The sequence below is a fragment of the Apiospora phragmitis genome (assembly GCF_038363925.1).
Source record: "Apiospora phragmitis strain CBS 135458 chromosome Unknown utg000010l:1.0-9815664.0:1.0-9183399.0, whole genome shotgun sequence".
NCBI lineage: Eukaryota > Fungi > Ascomycota > Sordariomycetes > Amphisphaeriales > Apiosporaceae > Apiospora > Apiospora phragmitis.
The window spans coordinates 1,692,794-1,710,700 of NW_027117409.1; the positions used below are offsets into that span (position 1 = coordinate 1,692,794).

Here is a 17,907-nt window from a genome sequence, read left to right on the forward strand (position 1 = left end):
ACGTTGACAGTATATAGTACCTGGATGGGTCGGTCATGTTCAAAGGATACGAAACTCAAATTATTATTACAAGGCCGATATGTATGATGTGTCCACTAGGATGGAGTCTAAGAGACGCCTTGCCTAGCATCTACAGTAGGTTCCGTCACAATTCTGTTCCAACGGTAAACGTACATAAACCCAAACGGTCTTAAGCCAACGAACGACCAAGGACCGTCTCCGAAAAAAAGATTGAACGAAACCTGTGCATGCGATTGCTGCTGCCGCTAATGTTGTCAAGAGTTGCAACTCCGGATGCTCTTCAGTCGACCTTTGGATGCGGCAGCAGCGATGCTCATCTTGTCTTTCATGGCTCGTTCCCACGCACCCCGAGGCTTGGCGGGCCGCGAGACGAGACACACTTGAACAACATTTGCATCTCGAGACAAATCGAGCATGGACCATTCCGTGCCCTGTCCCCTTAGCTGCCGGGTCTGACTCCCGCAAGAACCCGCAGAAGTGGCCTCCACTCTGCAACCCAGCTTGTGAGGGTGGACACATACCGTACAGTACCTTAAATACTCCTAGTGTACCATACATCCCTAGGCAATCAAGGCCACAATGTGATATGTTCAACTTGGTCGCCGACGACAGCAGTCCAGAAGCTTCAGAGTATGGACACTAGACCCCTCGGTACAGTAAGTACGTGCCCAGCTTGGGTGGCGCAAGATTTCTAGGCTGTGTCTTGATGACGAGTCTGGAAGCATGTTACGACGCGATAAGGCCATGGCCGAAATTGCTGTGAGCTGTTAGATGCCCCGGCAGGTTTCAACACGAGCTGAGCATTCTCTACATGTGTATATCTCTACATGTGTATACTTCTTCAAGCACACGTGTTTGCCTATCCTCAGTATACTTGTAGGTGTATATGCGAGATGTGCCATCGAGCTAGCTAGCTAAGTATATACAAACCAAAACAGCTTCGGATCCCAACGACCTGGGTTTGGTCTGAATCATCCCGTTATAGATCATACGAGCGAGGAGGGAATAGCTAACCTAAGACCTATCCCGCACCAGAAAATACGACCATCGAAAGGTAAAATAAAGCGACATGCAGCCATGCATCGCAACGACTGGCTGAAGTGTGAAGATACCGTCTCGTGGCTAGTTCTTCTCAGACGTGATGTGATGTGTTGACAGCGAAAAATAAAAAAAGCCCTTGCCCCGATGCTAATCGGTGCTTCTCCTCTCCTCTGGCCGCACACGCTTGCGCTGCATGCAGCACGCATCCCGCACAAAGGCGCTGCCGCTTCTCGGTATCCGAAAAGGGCAACCCCAAGATTTCCGGTTGTCCATATCACGTATGTAAGCGACATCACATATGTATAACTCCTTATTTTATGTATAACTCCTTATTTTATGTATAACTCCTTATTTTATGTATGTATCCAAACGATACTGCCATTGAATGGGATGCATGTACGATCTTACACACCACTGTCTAGCAATGCGATGTCACGGACTCGTCGATCTCTCAATCCATCGTAAGGGCTCAGTGTGCCCCATGTTTCCTTTTCCCCCTTCATTTCTAACTCCTTTCATATCTACCTACATGCATACATCATACCTCACTTACACCGCTCATGGGGTCGCGAGTTTCTACACATACAACGCTGTCACGCATGAGTTGGTCCATGCTGGGGACACTGCCGATCTCCAATCGCTTACCCGGGGTTTTGCGTTACATCCATCAGATTTGGACGGGTCAATTTGGACATGAAATATGATCTACCTGTGCGTCATCGACAGCCAGATCATGCCCTACCCAGCCTATACACACATACATGGGAACGGCTCATGGGTCGACCAAACCGCGCCAATACACTGGAATATATTTTGGTGGTCTGGAACAAGGCATTGTATTGTGCCTAATATTTTCTTTGACGGAACTTTCTTATTCTCACCTTGGATTCGGCCCCATGATCCGACAAAACATAGGATGGAGTTGTTGTTCCGTCCCAACGACATCTGCTAGATTGACATGTATTGACAGGCCTATTTCGCTGCCGCAGTCTACTGGCTAGTCCCGTCCTAAAAGATGGCATGTGTACTACGAGAACTGCCAAGTTCTCATGTTGATAGAGCTTTAACCTCAACAAGAACTCGAGGCCCGTTCGGCACGGCGGCTACCCGTTCTGCTAAGCTGTCACTATGGATTTGTATCCACTCCAGTTACACACATATGAGCATAGCCAAACCTAGAGTCGGCAACAGGACTACGCCCCGAGCCAAAGGGATGCGATATACGCTTCCTCGTGTGACCATGAATGAGTTGAAACAATGTTTTCTTCCTATCGGGGCAAAGTCGGCCCCTATCTGCCGCAGAACGCGTTCGATGTGCTTGCAAAATATGTTTGGGGATCCGACGATAACGTCCATGCTCCGGAACTCGGCCAGATCTGGCCATGCGGAACAGTTGATCAAGTGGAATTCAAACATTAGGCAGGCATGGTCTTAGGAACTAGAGATGCTTCCCACAGTTTGTTTATAGCTTTAATGCCATTCTCCAGATTCTCGTCAGAATGTAGAACTCGATTCGGAGCTCTATGGCATACTGTTTTCAGGCTATAAACTCACCTCTCTGGAAGCTAGGTCCCTATCTTAGCTATGTAATTGATGCGTGTTGACTTGTATGTATAATATATCGGCTCACTGCGCCATTGGACAGAGACGCTCCACGCCATTAGGATGGCAAATGATTTTATGCCTTCTATATGACAAGTGCAGTTCTACCAAGCAAATTCGCCACGCTCTAGGGGGGTAAGTATTGTATGACCTGAGCGATTTCATTCAGTCTTCGTCGTCACTGTCCCTGACAACGACGTCTCTTGTTTCCTCATGCAGAACATCGCCCAAGGCGCTACTCTCTTGCATGATCCTCCTCGCGTCTTCTTCATCGACATCCATATCCTCCATAATCAAACGAACCGCCAACTCCGAAACCAGGACAGACTGTACGTATCCAGTGTATGTTCTAGCAGATACCAAAGGATCCTCGACAGCACGTTTTCGTACAGTGTCCGAGAAATGATGCATGATGAATTCTGTCATTAGTCGAAGCCCCCGCGGCCCGTAGTATCCTGGCGTAAGACTCTCATCAGTCTTGAGTAACGTCCTATCCTTCCCAGTTTCAACCTTGTTGCCGAGGAGCGAAGCAAAATGTGACGCCCTCTCGCCTTCTAGGATGCTTTTGATGAAATCTTTGTGTTCTGTGAAGCGAGCTTCGAGCGCATCCCAATCGACTTCCGGATATCTGTTGCACCTCCGGGTTTCCTCGGCCTCTTTGCGTTTATGTGACAGGCAGAATGTTGTTTGTTGCCTGATAGTCATCCTGCCACGGGTGGTGTATTTTCTCAGTAACTCCGAGTCCACTGTCTGGCCACACAGTGGGCAATGCGCGGCGAGTGAAGGTTGACGCCGACTATTATTTGCGAAAATATCCTCATCGCTACTGAGCTCTGTATTTAGGCCATCATTCAATAATCCATTGTCCATGAAACCCAGCTGCTGGGTACTGAGAACTTCAACTCCCTCCAGTTTATCCGCTATTGAGCCAAGTCCTTCAAGCTGGGGGACCTTGAACGCAGGCCGTCTGGGAAGCTTCTCTGCTTCAACCTTGGCGGTATTGCCATCATTGCGGCTCCTCTGTGTCTTCCCACCATCCGAGACCGAATCGATCTCATCGAGTTCATCAGCTACGGGTGGTTTGAGTGCAGGCCGCTGTTTTCGGTTGGATTTTGAAGAGTCTTTGGCAAGACTCAAAGATGGAGATTTGATGGGTGACGGCGGAATAAACTTGGCCTTTGGCGGAATTGCCTTCTCAGGAGTGCCACTCGGAGATTCGGAGAGTCTATGCCTCTTTAACCCGGATTTCTTAGACGATTCTGGCACGAAGTTAGTTATATCGCGCCGATGAGGTAACTTAGGCAACAGACCTTGCGGTGCAGATGATTTCGGCGCGGAGTTCTGCGACGACCGTTGAGAGGTTTTCCCATTCCCAAATGTTTTATTGGTCTTAGAATGTTTGGGGAAGCCAATCGAGTCCGTAAGGTGCTTCGCTTCAGTCTCCCCTGGGGTCATCTTTACGCGCCCGGGGTGTGACGCTGGCCGAATGAGTGTCCTTCCTCTTGCCCTGCGAGTTGAAGGTGCAGTGGTTTTAGCCCGTACATTTCTTCGCATGCCGGGCTCAGGGGAACGACTTCGCTTTCCCGCCTGAAATTTGGTCTTAACCATGTCCCTCTGACTCTGCCAGCCATCGTCTGAATCCGAACCTTGGGACTCAGCTTTCGGCGGCGCTTCCGACTCGTCATCAGTAGATAGTGGCGGAGCAGTGATATCTTCTACATCTTCCATCTTGGTCTCTGGGGCTGATTGGTACGTCGAGAGTAACGGATTGACGTTTTTCTCTCTGGTGCTAAGTCCGACTCGTCGACTCCTCATACCGGCCACCATGATGGAAAAAGGCCTTGAATCACAGCACTAACTCATCAAGATGAACTAATCCAGACAACCAGAGATACACCCTGACAGCTAAAGCGTGCAGTCATCAATGCAAGGCAATTGGAAGAATGCGGCCGAAAGGTCATGTGAGACCAAGTTTGGAGGAAGGAGCGATGAAGAGTGAGAAGCCCAGCTTGAGATATCGGGGGAAGGTACGGAGTACGCAATTGAGCAATTCAACTTCACAAACTCCTTCGGAATGACATCAAGGATAATTTGGGAGGCTGTGTCAATACCATATGTTCAGCTGTGCTGGTATTGCTCGAGGTCTAATGGGGTCCAAACAAATGATATGTTGAGCATATGTAGAGGATGTACTTACAGACGATATAAGCTTAGGCAGAGGTGTATTGGCAGTGCAAGCGCAGCGCGACGCGACAGGGCACTTAGCGGGAAACTCCGAGCTTTGGCAAACCCCAATCATCATCCCTGCAACCCGACATTAAGTTCCTGGCGTTTGCTAGGCATCGCTATCGCCAACACCAACATCAACACCTTGAGCTGGACGCACTCAACCGAACGACAAGATACCTACTCGCTCGTGCTGCCGTAGCGCATACGTGCCATCTGCCTCCACCAATTTCTTTTGAATTTGAATGAGCACACGAGCTTGTGTTAACAGATCGCAATGGCCCTCAATCGCAAATACTCTGCCCTTCCGGATCTAGTGAGTTGGCAGCATCTGGCTCACCCCTGAATTAAGCAACTGACGGGACTCAGGACACTGCTCCGGACATTTACGAAACCCCAGAGCTCACAGACGACAACTCTACTGTTCCGGTAGGTTGCAGCAATATAGGAACATTCCATCGAATTATTCTAAACCATCATAGACAACTACAGGGCGGTCCCATTCGGATGAGGAGTTTGACGACGACGACGACGATACAGACGGCATCTCTCGCTCGCACCTGCGCATAGACCAAGCTCGATCACGATTCTTGCCTGCACGTGTCGATGCCCGCGACGTGGACTTCTCAGACCGCCTGAACACCAAACGGAAATCCTATAAAACCTCCAGCCGCCGCCAGATGGTCCTTGAAGATGGTACACAGCAGATTGATGACCTGAGCGATGAAGATGAGAGCGAAGACCTTGAACGAAAGCTCGCGCGGCTCAAGCGCGAAATCGAGGAAGCCAAAGAAGAGTACAGCAAACAGCAGAAGGATCAATCAAGTGGCGATGGGCGTGCACAAAAGGAAGACTTCTCTTCTCTGAGCCGAGCTTTGGATGAGATGTCTTCGACGCCTACAAAAAGAACCACCTCAACGGTCGTGCCCGCAACAAAACCAACGGAGACGGCTTCGGAAGCTATGTCCAGCGCCAACGGAGCTACTTATACTGTCACGTATGCGCCCGACTACGAGCAAAGCCATGCGCTGGCCAAGGCGGCGGATTTCGATCGACGTCTCGTTCTCCTAGAGAAGGCCATTGGCATCGCTTCGTCCGCTTTGCCTGATGCCGAAGACAGCCGCATGCCGCGTGCTATAATGCCGACTCTGGACACATTGCAGAAACAGATCTTCACACTATCAGAGGCGTCGACTACTTCTCTCGATAGCATCAGCAGACGAGTCCGTACCCTTGCGTTGGACGCCGAGCAACTGGCCAAGAATAGGAAAGCAGCAAAGGACGCTCAAGAAGCACTTGCGTCCCCAGGAGGTGGTCCTGGCGAGCCCCTGGAATCTGACAGCTCGGAGCAGACTGCCAAAGTTAATGCACTGTACGGTACTCTGCCTACGATCGAAAGCCTCAGCCCACTATTGCCGCCTCTTTTAGATAGACTGCGGTCACTCCGTGCCATCCATGCGGACGCAGCGGTGGCAAGCGAAACACTTGAGCGTATTGAGACTTCGCAGGGCGAAATGGCCTCGGAAATCCAGCAATGGAGGAGCGGGCTTGAGAAGATCGAGGTTGCTATGCGTGAAGGCGATGGTGCTAAGGAGTCTAACATGAAAGTGGTAGAGGGCTGGGTGAAGGATCTAGAAGCGAAGATGGCCAGGTTGTCGTAATGGGCCTTCCGGCCTGGGTTTGCATTCAAGTTGCTACAGAGAATGAATGACTGATACCCTCGATTTTGTCTAAACTATGAATCAATCCAATATACAATGCCGACGAAAAGAACGTGATCAATCAAATGTTCCCTCCTTATGCATTGCATGTTCAATGTTCTCCGCAGCAAGAAAGGTTGCATTTGATGTTGGATCAATGAATGGACCTTGGCGATACCTAACATTGATTGATTCAATGGCCAATGAATCTAACCATTCCGATGACTATTAACCTTGGCTAGGATACTTTAGGTACAAGTGCCCTCCAGCCGGCTGACATTCACCAAGGTGGGGCTGCTGGATTTGGTATTTCCAATTCGCAGGAAATTTTTGGTGGGCGAAAAATTACCCTTTCCCAAGTGCGACCCCGGTCAGTCAAGTCCCTCCATACCATACTACCGACTTTGACATAATTCCACGACTACACTCCTCGTCGACGACATCCATATCCCACCGATCCTCCTAGACTTAGAACAGACCTGCTGTCCAAATCGCAAAAATGGATGCCTCTTCCAAGCAACCCGTCAAGCTCGTTAAGGTAAGCGCCCATTCTGTCCTCGATCGCCATCGAAACTGCGAAATTCCGCACCACCGCGCACACACACAACTAGATGGAATTTTGGACTGCCCAAGCCGTCAATTCCAACCACCAAAACCTCGAGATCTTGCTAACGATAGCTTCTTTTAGGTGACGCGAGTCCTCGGCCGTACCGGTACGAATCGAACCTCTTCAAACAATTGGGCGATCGGAATTACTAAAACGCAATAGGTTCTCGCGGTGGTGTCACCCAGGTCCGTGTTGAGTTCATGGACGACCAGACCCGAAGCATTATCCGTAACGTACATGCCCCCCGTTACACTTTGTATTTCTTTCGAGCGCCGGCTAACTTATTTTCTCCTTACAGGTCAAGGGACCCGGTATGAACACTCCTACGAGCAGACCTCGAACTGCGCACCAAACCCGCCAAGCGAGAGCAATACTGACCCAATGATTATGTAGTCCGTGAGAACGACATCCTGTGCCTGCTCGAATCCGAGCGTGAGGCTCGCAGACTCCGATAAGCTGGGAAAATCGGTGGTTGGGGACAATGGGCGTCTGAGAAGGATCTGTTCTATTAGGCTTCGGAAAAGTCTGTCCCATCATTGCAGTATGGTACTGCATTTTTGCGCATCACTTTTGGTAGGGCGTCATCTGGCTCTAGGGGCATTCTGAAGACAAAAATCAGACAACATTCACGCGACGAATCCGACGATTACGTGAAACGCCACCCTTCAACTTGTTGCATGTGCAAGGACAGGCTGGATCCAGCATGGCATGCTCGACTGCTACTAGCAGGCTCGAGTGAGCTACGGTATCGCAATGGGTCATTCCTAGGTTGCCATATCAAAACAAAATCACGATAAGTCACCGCAAATCGGTGCAATCTTGTGTGTCACGTGTTTGCGGATCTTGGGCCAACCTTGAAAAGAACTTTTTCTGTCCCAATTTCTTTCACTCACCTTCTTCAACTTCACTTCACTTCAAACACCAAACACCTCTGGACAGCAATTGGTAAGTCAGACAATTCCCTCTTTATCTCTTCACCGTTGTTATGATGCATACAAATAGCATGTATTACCTGATTACACCTGATGTATCAATTTATCACCAAGATCTCTGACAAACAACACTTCCAACACTGTCTTTGTTGAAACACATATTGGAACTGAAGCTAACTGTTCTGAAGTCTAGTTTCTTGTACCTGCCAGTCGTTTTCGATATGGCTCCCAAACCGCCCAAGGGGCATTTCAACGTTTTCTACTTTGCTAGTGCTAGCTCCTTCACTTCCATGGAGAGCGAGTCTCTGTCAGCGCCCCTCCCTATTCGTAAACTTTTCGAGACCTTGGAAGAGAAGCACCCAGGCATTCACGCCAAAATTCTCAACTCCTGCCTTGTGACTGTGAACCTGAATTATGTCGACATACCCGAGAAGGACGACGATCCCAACCAAGTGACCATAGAAGAAGGCGACGAAGTGGCTATCATCCCTCCTGTTAGTTCTGGGTGACGATCACCAAGTTTGCCTAATCAAATTATATCAATATTGTTCATTTTCTGGAAATCAACATTCTTCATGGTCCATTTTGTGAGGATGCTTCTGCTATTCATCGATCTTTCGCATTCGGCTCACGGTTCCCTGCTTGTGTAAGGCCAACATGTGTCGGGAGAGTTTATCGGTATCCTGCGGTAGTTGTACCTCATGATGCCAACGAAAAAGGCCTTACTCCAAAAGCTGCTCACCCACCCCACCAACAATCTCTGGATGTCGCACAGGTGGCCGTTGCACAGCCGTTTTCACAACGCATATAGTGCTGGGCAAGGACTATGACTGGGAAATCGTGCCATATTGTAGACAGATTGTGAGAGATTCGGCTGGGACTCTTGTGGCAGAAACTTGTACTCAGCCTTGGAAAACTTCAAGGCGCAAATGGATGCTGCAATATTTGGGTGGATGTTCCACGCGGGTACAACTGCTCGTTCGTCGTTGCGGGGTCCCCTGATACACTCAGGATTGGCTGGATTCATGAAGGGAATCTTCAGAGTACAACGTAAAATCTAGAAATTGCAGGGACCACATCTATCACAGGCGCGACAAAGTATACAGATCATGCGCGGTATCATGGTTCGTCTATCTCTTCTAGCCTCCTACCGTATTACGATCTGAGTAGAAGAACAACAAAATTGTTTACACCACCTCAGTTCTACAAGTAGAGCAGATTGTAACGGTAATGGAGAAGACGACTGACCTACTCGTTGAAATGTGGAAGCGCTGCACCTCACCAGGAGGATATCAAGAGACAAGAACTGTGCTAGGCGTGCCACCAATGTTCGGCAATCTCGAATCAGAAGCCAGCCTTATATCGCATTCTTCGTATGATTCTATAATCCTAGTCAGGTAGGTGTTTTCTTCTTGATAATGAGGTCTATGAGACTGAGAGGTAGGTAGGCATTCTGGGTGTGAAATAATATCCATTTCACGAGTTTTTATCACATGCAGAGCAGATGGAATACCCGAAATGGCAGCAAGTAGCTTGATTTTCATCTCAGTATTATTTTGAGCATCTATCTGTCTACTCGTGCGCCCTGCCCCTGTTCGCCTGGGAAGAAAAGAGGCCGGTTGGCGGACGATCACAGCATCTTTGCAACGAGCACATCACCAGATTGCAAAAAGATTTGCCTGGTTCTTCGCTCCAAAGACAGGACGCCGTTGGAGTGGACTGCGCACGCCGTACCAAAGTATGGCAGCTGCGGTCAGGCGCAAGATCCAGAGTATATCTTCGGGCCTGTCTTTGAGCATGTTTCTTTATAGGCACCCAGATCTTCTTCGCCTTGCCGCTCAACTAAAAGCAATCCAAATATCCAGACATGCGATGTTTATCTTGAAAATATCGTTTTTATTCAATGGGTCTCATGAAAAGACTCAGGACGCATTGCCTAGCTGCATCAAGCGATCACCAGCCCTGTGGTTGGCATACTCGTAAGCCTTCGAGCCGGCAGGGAATGTCCCGTTAGCCGCCCACAAGTCAATCATGGGCTGCATAGGCTCCAGCTCTTGCGGCTTAAGCATATCAAGAGCGCAAGCTGTCAGGACAAAGTGAGAGAAACAGCTGTTGAGCTGCTTCTCGAGGTTGAGGTGATAGAAGGGATCAATGAAGTGAGCCCAGTAGAGATGGGCATAAACCCGGAACATCTGTCTAAAGATAGTCTGGCAAACATCGACGAAGTTTTCCGGGAAGCCACTGCGCTTGCCGACCCAATCCCGTTCCCCAGGGTTGGTCAGTTGTGACAGTGGCGTGGTAGTGATGGAGGGATTGTGTGCGAAGGAAACGCCGCTGACATCCGTCGGGAAGATGTTGGTATCATCGATTTTCCCCGAGATCCAACGTTGCATAAGCGTGATATACTCGTAGGCAGGGAGCTCAACGGGCTCCCGCTCCTTGTTGAGCCAAGTAAATGAATGGTTTCTATAAACATCAGCATCCCGAGTGTGGCTTTGGGGAGGGTATTATAACGTACGCGCCAGCAGACATCCGAGGACATGTCTTGGCATTGCAGATAGTGCTACCGTCTTCCTCTTTTTCATGGATAACTCGCACAAAATTCCACAGATTTCTGTAGTGCTCGACGACTAGATTTGTTTGTTGGTAACGTGCTTTTCAAATCAATCAGCGCCAGAAGGACCTACCTTGATGAGCAATCCATTCCCTTGGTCTACGGTCTTGGGGCGTGCACTCAATGTCATAAAGTTGCCTTTGACAATGTGCTTCGCGTAACCGGGATTCAGCCACAAGGGTAGAGGACGAGGCAGATGGTATGCGTTCAAGACATCATCGCCACCCGCGCCGTTGGAGCCCACTGTGCTGTCATCCATGCCCATTGCTAAGGACGGTGAGCTTGGAAGTGGAGGAATCTTGGGTGCTAGACTGGTGGACGACTGGCTGCCTTGAGAAATGTTGGTGGGAGAGATGGGTTGACCGCTGTTGCTGGAAACGGAGCTCTTCTGACCTGAACCTGATGGGGCCTTCGCAGTCCCCCTGAAGCGGGCGTTACTGAGGCAATGATGTTAGTACGGTTACTTGGGCGTTGCTATCACGGTGTCCTGGCGAAAGCACCCGGCAGTTTGTAGCCTTGTCACTTGACGTAGGTGCGATGAAATGATGCTATAGCAACACCTTGGAGCAGAAGAAGAAGAAAAAAAGGGCAGCTGACCAGCCAGTCTTAGTCTATGCCCCTTGTGCGATTTTGACTCTGACAGCCTGTTGGCGCCAATGAGGTGGCGTCGCAAGAATGGGTTCGATATGGAGAAGCAACTGAGGGGTAATGGAGTCCAGTGACAACGGTGACTTGTCCAGAAGCAGGCCCAGAGGTATCACCAGTCAACAAAACTCAGGTTGGATGAGAAGGCTTCTGATATTAAAAGGGATGCGGATTCTGGAAGACAAGCACTGACTCTCCTCCACTGCTGGTTGCTGGGTGGTTCACCCCCGGTGCTCACGTGACGGGAGCGACCCTTGAGCCGGACCCAAGGGGTCCATCAATAGGTCGGGCGGGTATGATATCAAGCAATGCTGATCGAGTAGCGGAACCAGTCTTAGATGCTGGACGGCATGCCAGCATGGAAATATGGGCACTGAAAAGGGAGGATGGGAGCGACCCGGCGACACAATGAGCATCCAGTGCCTCGCCCTCGCTTCACTCGAAGCAGGCAGCCCATCATCCCCCACTTCGCACTAGGGGACCAAGAAGCGGAAACGGCATAAAAATACAGGATAAGCCGGTGGGAGGCCACCATGCCCATGAACGGACCTGGTAATGGCTTCGGATCTGAAAAGGCTATGAAACATTTGTACCACTTACATCCCAGAAAAGAGGTTCGACATTTTCGCTTGCTTGCGAGGACCAGAGAGGCAACGGTAATGAGCGGAGAGACAGAAACCAAGGCAAAGTAGCAGCCCGGAGGTCGGCGTTAGGGGGGACAGCGTCTCGTGTGTTTCCGGACAGATCAGTGCCACGTCCAAAAGATGAAGGCCAGATCTAAGAGAGATTTGAGGAATCCTAGAAGGCGGATGGAGGGGTGAGAGGGATCCTGATATGGTGAGCCCGATGATCCTCGAGTTGGTTCAAACCGCCCAAGGGCAATGGGCAATGGAAAGGAGGTGCAAAGGGACGGCGGCGCTAGACTGCTCCGAGACAGATCGCCCAGTGCACGGGCCTGAAGAGCCTCAGTGTCAGGTTTTGGTCGCCTCCGTGAAAGAGATGAGGGAGGAGCTTGAGCCGGGGAATTCTTGGACGTGGATACCAGACGGATACATGTACACTTATCGATAAGCTGTATTGACCGTAGGTGAGGTACGGTTAGGTACTTGCTGCAGATGCGCAGGGGAGTTTGACTGGCCTGGCCCCCAGACCATTTCACGACCAGCACCAGCACCAGCCTCAGCTTGCAGATCCATCAATCTGGAAGCTCTCCCCATTGCAGCACCTGAACTTTTTTTTTCTAATGAAGCCCGACTAATCAATTGCATTTCTTATCTTCTAAACGCCAGCTTGGACAGGACCATTGCACTTCTCATTTACCTAGTGCGCCAGTTTCATACCCTACGCTTTCCTTAACTCGCAGTCTCGAAACGCGCCTCTATCGCGCGTCACAAACACCACAATGTCGGACGTGGAAGACCCCATCGATCTTGCCGACGAAGGCGGCGACGATCTTTTCGGCGATGGAGATCTCGATGACGACCTCCAATCTGAGGCTGGCAATGAGCGCGTCGTGAGCGAGAAAGACCTTGCCTCGGACCAGGAAGGTGACGAGCAGAGCGGACAGGAGGATGCCGACGTGGACATGGATGCGCAGCCAGAGCAAACACAAAACCGCCTAATAATGACGACGCCAATGTATCGACATCGCACACCACGAAGTAAAGACGGAACAGTAAGTTCGGCTCTTCAAGCCTGAGAGCCCATGGATCTGCAACTGACGAACCCGCTAGCTACAATCTCTCAAAGTTCCCAGCTTCCTCAGAGTCGCAGCCGAAACCTACAACCCCGACACATTCGAGGTCACTCAAGATGAGCTAGACAACGCCAAGAGCGACAACCCCAAGGTTAAGATCAGACACCAGAGAGATGCCTCTACCGGCAAAATGAAGAGCAATGCCGTCGTTTACAGATGGAGCGATGGGTCCATGACTCTTTCGGTTGGATCGGAGCACTACGAAATCACGAAGAAGCAGATGGCCCCTGCTCCGGACAAGCCCTACCAGGAACGACAGGATGCGCATTATTACGGAGCTTCTGCCCTGGTGTCTAGTAACCTCTTCCTGACGGTAGGGCATGTGACGGAACAGTATACGGTTCAGCCCAACAGAAACATGCAAGATGACGCCCTAGCCGTATTCGCCAGTCGAATGGCCGAAGTAGCTCGCGGCAAAGCTCAAGGAGCCGACAAGATCTTCACCGCTACCAAAGATCCCGAACTGCAGCGGAAAGAAGCAGAAATGGCCGAAAAGGAGCGAATGAAGGCGCAGCGCCGACGTGAGAACGCTGCCGCTAGACTCGAGACTCGCGCTGGGGGTTACCGAAGTGCAGGTTTGTCGATTGGCGACCTCGAGGGCGGTCGTAGGCCAGGGGCCAGCGGTCGGAAGCGGGGACAACCAGGAGCCTCGCGGGCCAAGAAGCGACGACCCGAGTATGACTCAGATGATGATCTTCCGGCTGGTCGCGGTCGCGGCGACGAATACGACCGCGAAGACGACTTCATCGCACCCAGCGACGAGGAAGGCGCAAGCGAGATCGAGGAGGACGAAGAGGATCTGCTCGATGACGACGAAGAAGAAGAAGCCCCACGGCGCAAGCGGCAGCGGACTGTGGAGGATGATGATGCCGACGCGGATGCGGATCCCGATGATGTTGGTGCAGCCCCTGCTGCAGACCGAAGCCGTAGACGTCAAATAGTCGACGATGACAGCGAGTAATCTCGTGCAAGGGGTAAGGGATGCATTCCGGAAGGATATAATACCACCATTTCTGTATACTATTGAGAATCGTTACCCGGTAGCCGTCCTAAATAACTACGGTTTCGGCCATACTGATTGGCTATATAGCATAGCATGCGCTCCGCTGGAGCAAAGCCCGAACAGTGAATTCATGAGGTCTCACTCAGCCAAGCATTTAGGTCAACACAGCCAACCAGTTGACAAGTATGACCATCAGATAGAGTAGGCGGATGCAGGCGGACAAGCGGCACGGATACTGCCAATGCTGTTAATTCTACAGTGGTGCATGGCTTGCAGGGATTAGGTAGTCGCCTATTCAAAAGCAGGTGGAGTGGCTCCGTCCAACTACCGTGCCCAGTAACCTACCTACTTTCACATGCAACCGGGATATACTTAAACATCGCAACGGCCTTCGCACGCTACACTTTTTTAACATCAAGAACTCAATGGTTGCAACGTGCAACGGCTGCACTGGGAGAAGCGCCTATTGAGTATATATCGTACCTAAATTTAGCTTCCGTTCTGTAGGACCAAATGAGGTGTTGTTGGTCGGGCGCAACCACGACCTTATGATACGTCGTGCGAGCTGGAATGAGACAATCTTACACGCTCTTGCCGAACCATTGCGAGTACCCGACATTGACATAAAACGATGGCGTCACCCACGTCCGGACTTTAACTCCTTCTCTCCATTCCCCTTCCACACTCACGAGACCGTATTCTCTTCCTGGCCATCGCCTATTATTGAACGCCCTCCTCGTCAATCGGATGCGCTGGAGGAGGGTTTCGCTACCGCCACCATGGCGACGTCCCTCTTTGGTTTTGTATGGGCTGTCTGTGCATTACTAGTCGAAGTGGTCCTGTTTTGGTTCAAAGTACGCGAGTCCATCAAGCCGATACCATTCCGCCCGTCCATATGGAAGAAATCCACTGACACAATACTGCCACAGAAACTTGGCGGGTGGTGGAGGTCAAAGAATCCCGTGGATGAGTGGCTGGACGAACTGCGACATGCAGTCGACTTCGAACAGTGGGAGCTTGCAGCGCTTCAACTTGATAACATCAAGGAACTGAATCTCTGGTGCGCACTCCTCGAGCTGCCTCACTAGCACTTGCACTCTTGCTGACTGTCCAATACTTCATTGCAGGCGCAACGACCCGTCATCGCGCTCCTATGACTGGGGCTTGATAAACCAGCGCCTCGACACCATCATCACGGCTCGTGAGGAAGCAGACTTGCAGGCGCAGCTCGATTTAGTGCAATCCGGTTTGGTGCGCAATCTTGGGAACATCACACACCCACGGCTATTCAACCGGTCCTTCGCTGGTACAAAATACCTGATCGAAGAGTATATAGCACAAGTGGCGGGTTCTATCGAGGACATCAACCACAGCACTGACCTAGGGACGCAGCGCAAGCTGGATTTCCTGCACGACACGCGACAAGCGTTCGGCCGTACCACCCTGGTGCTACAGGGAGGAGCGATTTTCGGCCTGTGTCACCTTGGCGTGGTGAAGGCTCTTTTCCTGCGTGGACTGCTCCCGCGCATCATTACTGGCACTGCGACCGGTGCTCTTATTGCGAGCCTCGTCGCCATACACACTGAAGACGAGCTGCCAGATGTGCTCAGGGGAGAGGGTATCAACCTCTCGGCCTTCGAGGCGCATTCTCACCAGGAACATCAAGCGAAAGGGAAATCAGAAGTGGGTTACGGCTGGGAGACCGTGGAGACTTTGATACGACGTATCAAAAGGTTCTGGAGGAGGGATATTTCCTCGACGTAAAAGTCCTCGAGAATTGTGTCAAAGACAATGTTGGCGATCTGACGTTTGAAGAAGCGTACAATCGCAGCAAACGAGTTCTTAACATTACAGTGGCTACCGAGAGCCAGGGCGGGGTGCCTACTCTACTCAACTACATTACCGCTCCCAATGTGGTAGGTTACCCTTCATTGCTATCTCTTGTTTTCTGTTGGCTCATAGGCTCACGCAACCCGTGTTAGTTGATTTGGACTGCCGCCGTAGCCTCTAACGCTTCGACACCTTCGCTGTATGGAAGCAGGGGCACGACCGTACTCTGCAAAGACGTCCACGGCAACATCGTGCCATGGGCGCCGGCTGACACGTTTCGCCACTGGACTAGTGCTTCAGACAAAGATCACAAGTCGCCGTTATCACGTATCGCCCAGCTTTTCAACGTGAACCACTTCATCGTTTCGCAGGCCCGCCCCTACCTGATCCCCTTTCTCGAGTCTGATATGCATGGCCCCTCTCTCTTCACGGCTCGCCACAAGCGCAACCAAGCTGCTGGCCATATCATCCGCATGGTCGGCCTCGAGATCCGCCACCGCTTGCGCCAGCTGGACACGCTGCGCCTCCTCCCCGCCAGCATCCGCCGGTTCCTCGTGGACGAGGAAGTGCCTAGCGCTAGCATGACGCTGGTCCCCAAAGTCACCTTCGGCGACTTCTTTCGCCTGCTCGAGACCCCGACGCGCGAGACGCTCGACTACTGGATCCTCCGCGGCGAGCGCTCCGTCTGGCCGGCCGTCTGCGCCCTCAAGATCCGCTGCGCCGTCGAGTACGAGATCGAGCGCTCGTACCAGCGCGCGCGCTCGCTCAAGGCCGGCGGGCTGCGGCGCAAGGCGAGCGCTACCACCGCCGCCGCTATGGGCGCCGAGAGCGGCCTCCTGGACCACAATGGCGAGGATCGGGATCCGTACTACCACCGCACGACGTCGAACCAGAACTTCCGGGCACGCAATCGAACCACGGCGGGACCTTTTGTGCTCGGAGGTAGTGGCGGCGGCGGCGGCGCAAATATAAATACAAATGCAGGTGAGAACGCGGGTGGTGCGAGTGGAAGCGGCTAGAGGACGCGCTCGGCCATCACGCTTCCTACTTCTACCTATGCCACCCATACACCTACTCCTACTCCCACGACCAACATGTCGACCTCCGCCGCCGCAGGCTTGGGACAGACTGTTCGAGTGGAGAAGTTTAAGCACAGGGCCCCTGAACGAGTTGGATCCTCGTTTGTTGGGTCCGCCGTCGCCGAAGGAGTCGAGAAAACCGGATCGGAGTGAGCGAATGAGTGAGTGAGAGAAACAATAGTGCTCGCCTACCTGATGGTTCACGAGGATCCGTAATCCAACTCCATCATCTAGCATCCATGCCCACCCCATGGACGATGATGGGTAGCCGCAAGTCTTGTCGCCCTCTTCCTAGGACTACATGTAGTAAGGAACGGGAAGAAAGAATTACCCATGGGATACGGCATACTGAATAATGTCGCTGCTGGTGTTGGCGCTGCATGTGCTGGATTTACAAAGGTAAAGGTTCAACATGCCTACCTACCTACCTGGTAATAAGCCATAATCAACTTTCACTCTCCAAGGCATCTTGGCCTTCGAATAACCTCACGATCTTTGCATGACGAAGAACAAGCATTCGCAGCGTGACTATCTTTCACAATGTCCTAGAAAGGGCGCATCCCTTATTGATTCGAAAACCCCCTGAATCAGATGGAAATGGTGGACTTCGTGTATATATATAGATAAGACACATGTAATCGGACTCAAGTTGCTCGAGTTATTTCTCTATTGACTGTCTTGCTGCACCATATGTACTTTTTGCGTTTTTTTCTTCTTCTACTACTACATTGACAGTCCGGTTCTCATTTCCGCTAGAACGCCGGCAACCGAAAAGAGTCAAGTCTCCTAGGAGCGGGTATCACGAAAGTTGCTGAACGAATACAGCTTTACTTTTAATACGCCCAAACAAC

At 51.3% G+C, this 17,907-nt stretch overlaps 6 protein-coding genes across 6 annotated transcripts; 4 read left to right on the forward strand and 2 right to left on the reverse strand.

The window, feature by feature from the left end:
* Positions 1-2,829: 2,829 nt before the first annotated feature.
* PG994_010305 (uncharacterized protein) lies at positions 2,830-4,491 on the reverse strand (the record flags this gene model as incomplete). The annotated part of the gene is made up of 1 exon (XM_066861714.1): positions 2,830-4,491. One exon carries the CDS (start codon positions 4,489-4,491, stop codon positions 2,830-2,832), a length of 1,662 nt encoding a protein of 553 aa, XP_066710824.1.
* A 676-nt stretch (positions 4,492-5,167) lies between these two features.
* On the forward strand, positions 5,168-6,551 carry PG994_010306 (uncharacterized protein; the record flags this gene model as incomplete). Its single annotated transcript, XM_066861715.1, has 3 exons — positions 5,168-5,206; positions 5,260-5,319; positions 5,373-6,551. 3 exons carry the CDS (start codon positions 5,168-5,170, stop codon positions 6,549-6,551), a joined length of 1,278 nt encoding a protein of 425 aa, XP_066710825.1.
* A 437-nt stretch (positions 6,552-6,988) lies between these two features.
* On the forward strand, positions 6,989-8,638 carry PG994_010307 (40S ribosomal eS28 domain-containing protein; the record flags this gene model as incomplete). Its single annotated transcript, XM_066861716.1, has 6 exons — positions 6,989-7,128; positions 7,279-7,303; positions 7,360-7,430; positions 7,496-7,508; positions 7,591-7,629; positions 8,340-8,638. The coding sequence occupies exons 1-6, from the start codon at positions 7,090-7,092 to the stop codon at positions 8,636-8,638; spliced, it is 486 nt and encodes a 161-aa protein (XP_066710826.1). The 5' UTR covers positions 6,989-7,089.
* A 1,413-nt stretch (positions 8,639-10,051) lies between these two features.
* PG994_010308 (uncharacterized protein) lies at positions 10,052-11,008 on the reverse strand (the record flags this gene model as incomplete). The annotated part of the gene is made up of 3 exons (XM_066861717.1): positions 10,052-10,595; positions 10,648-10,759; positions 10,813-11,008. 3 exons carry the CDS (start codon positions 11,006-11,008, stop codon positions 10,052-10,054), a joined length of 852 nt encoding a protein of 283 aa, XP_066710827.1.
* Positions 11,009-12,790: 1,782 nt separating this feature from the next.
* Positions 12,791-14,105, forward strand: PG994_010309 (RNA polymerase-associated LEO1; the record flags this gene model as incomplete). Its single annotated transcript, XM_066861718.1, has 2 exons — positions 12,791-13,063; positions 13,122-14,105. 2 exons carry the CDS (start codon positions 12,791-12,793, stop codon positions 14,103-14,105), a joined length of 1,257 nt encoding a protein of 418 aa, XP_066710828.1.
* Positions 14,106-14,926: 821 nt separating this feature from the next.
* On the forward strand, positions 14,927-16,996 carry PG994_010310 (triacylglycerol lipase; the record flags this gene model as incomplete). The annotated part of the gene is made up of 4 exons (XM_066861719.1): positions 14,927-15,207; positions 15,275-15,851; positions 15,881-16,063; positions 16,130-16,996. The coding sequence occupies 4 exons, from the start codon at positions 14,927-14,929 to the stop codon at positions 16,994-16,996; spliced, it is 1,908 nt and encodes a 635-aa protein (XP_066710829.1).
* Between the last annotated feature and the right edge of the window lie 911 nt (positions 16,997-17,907).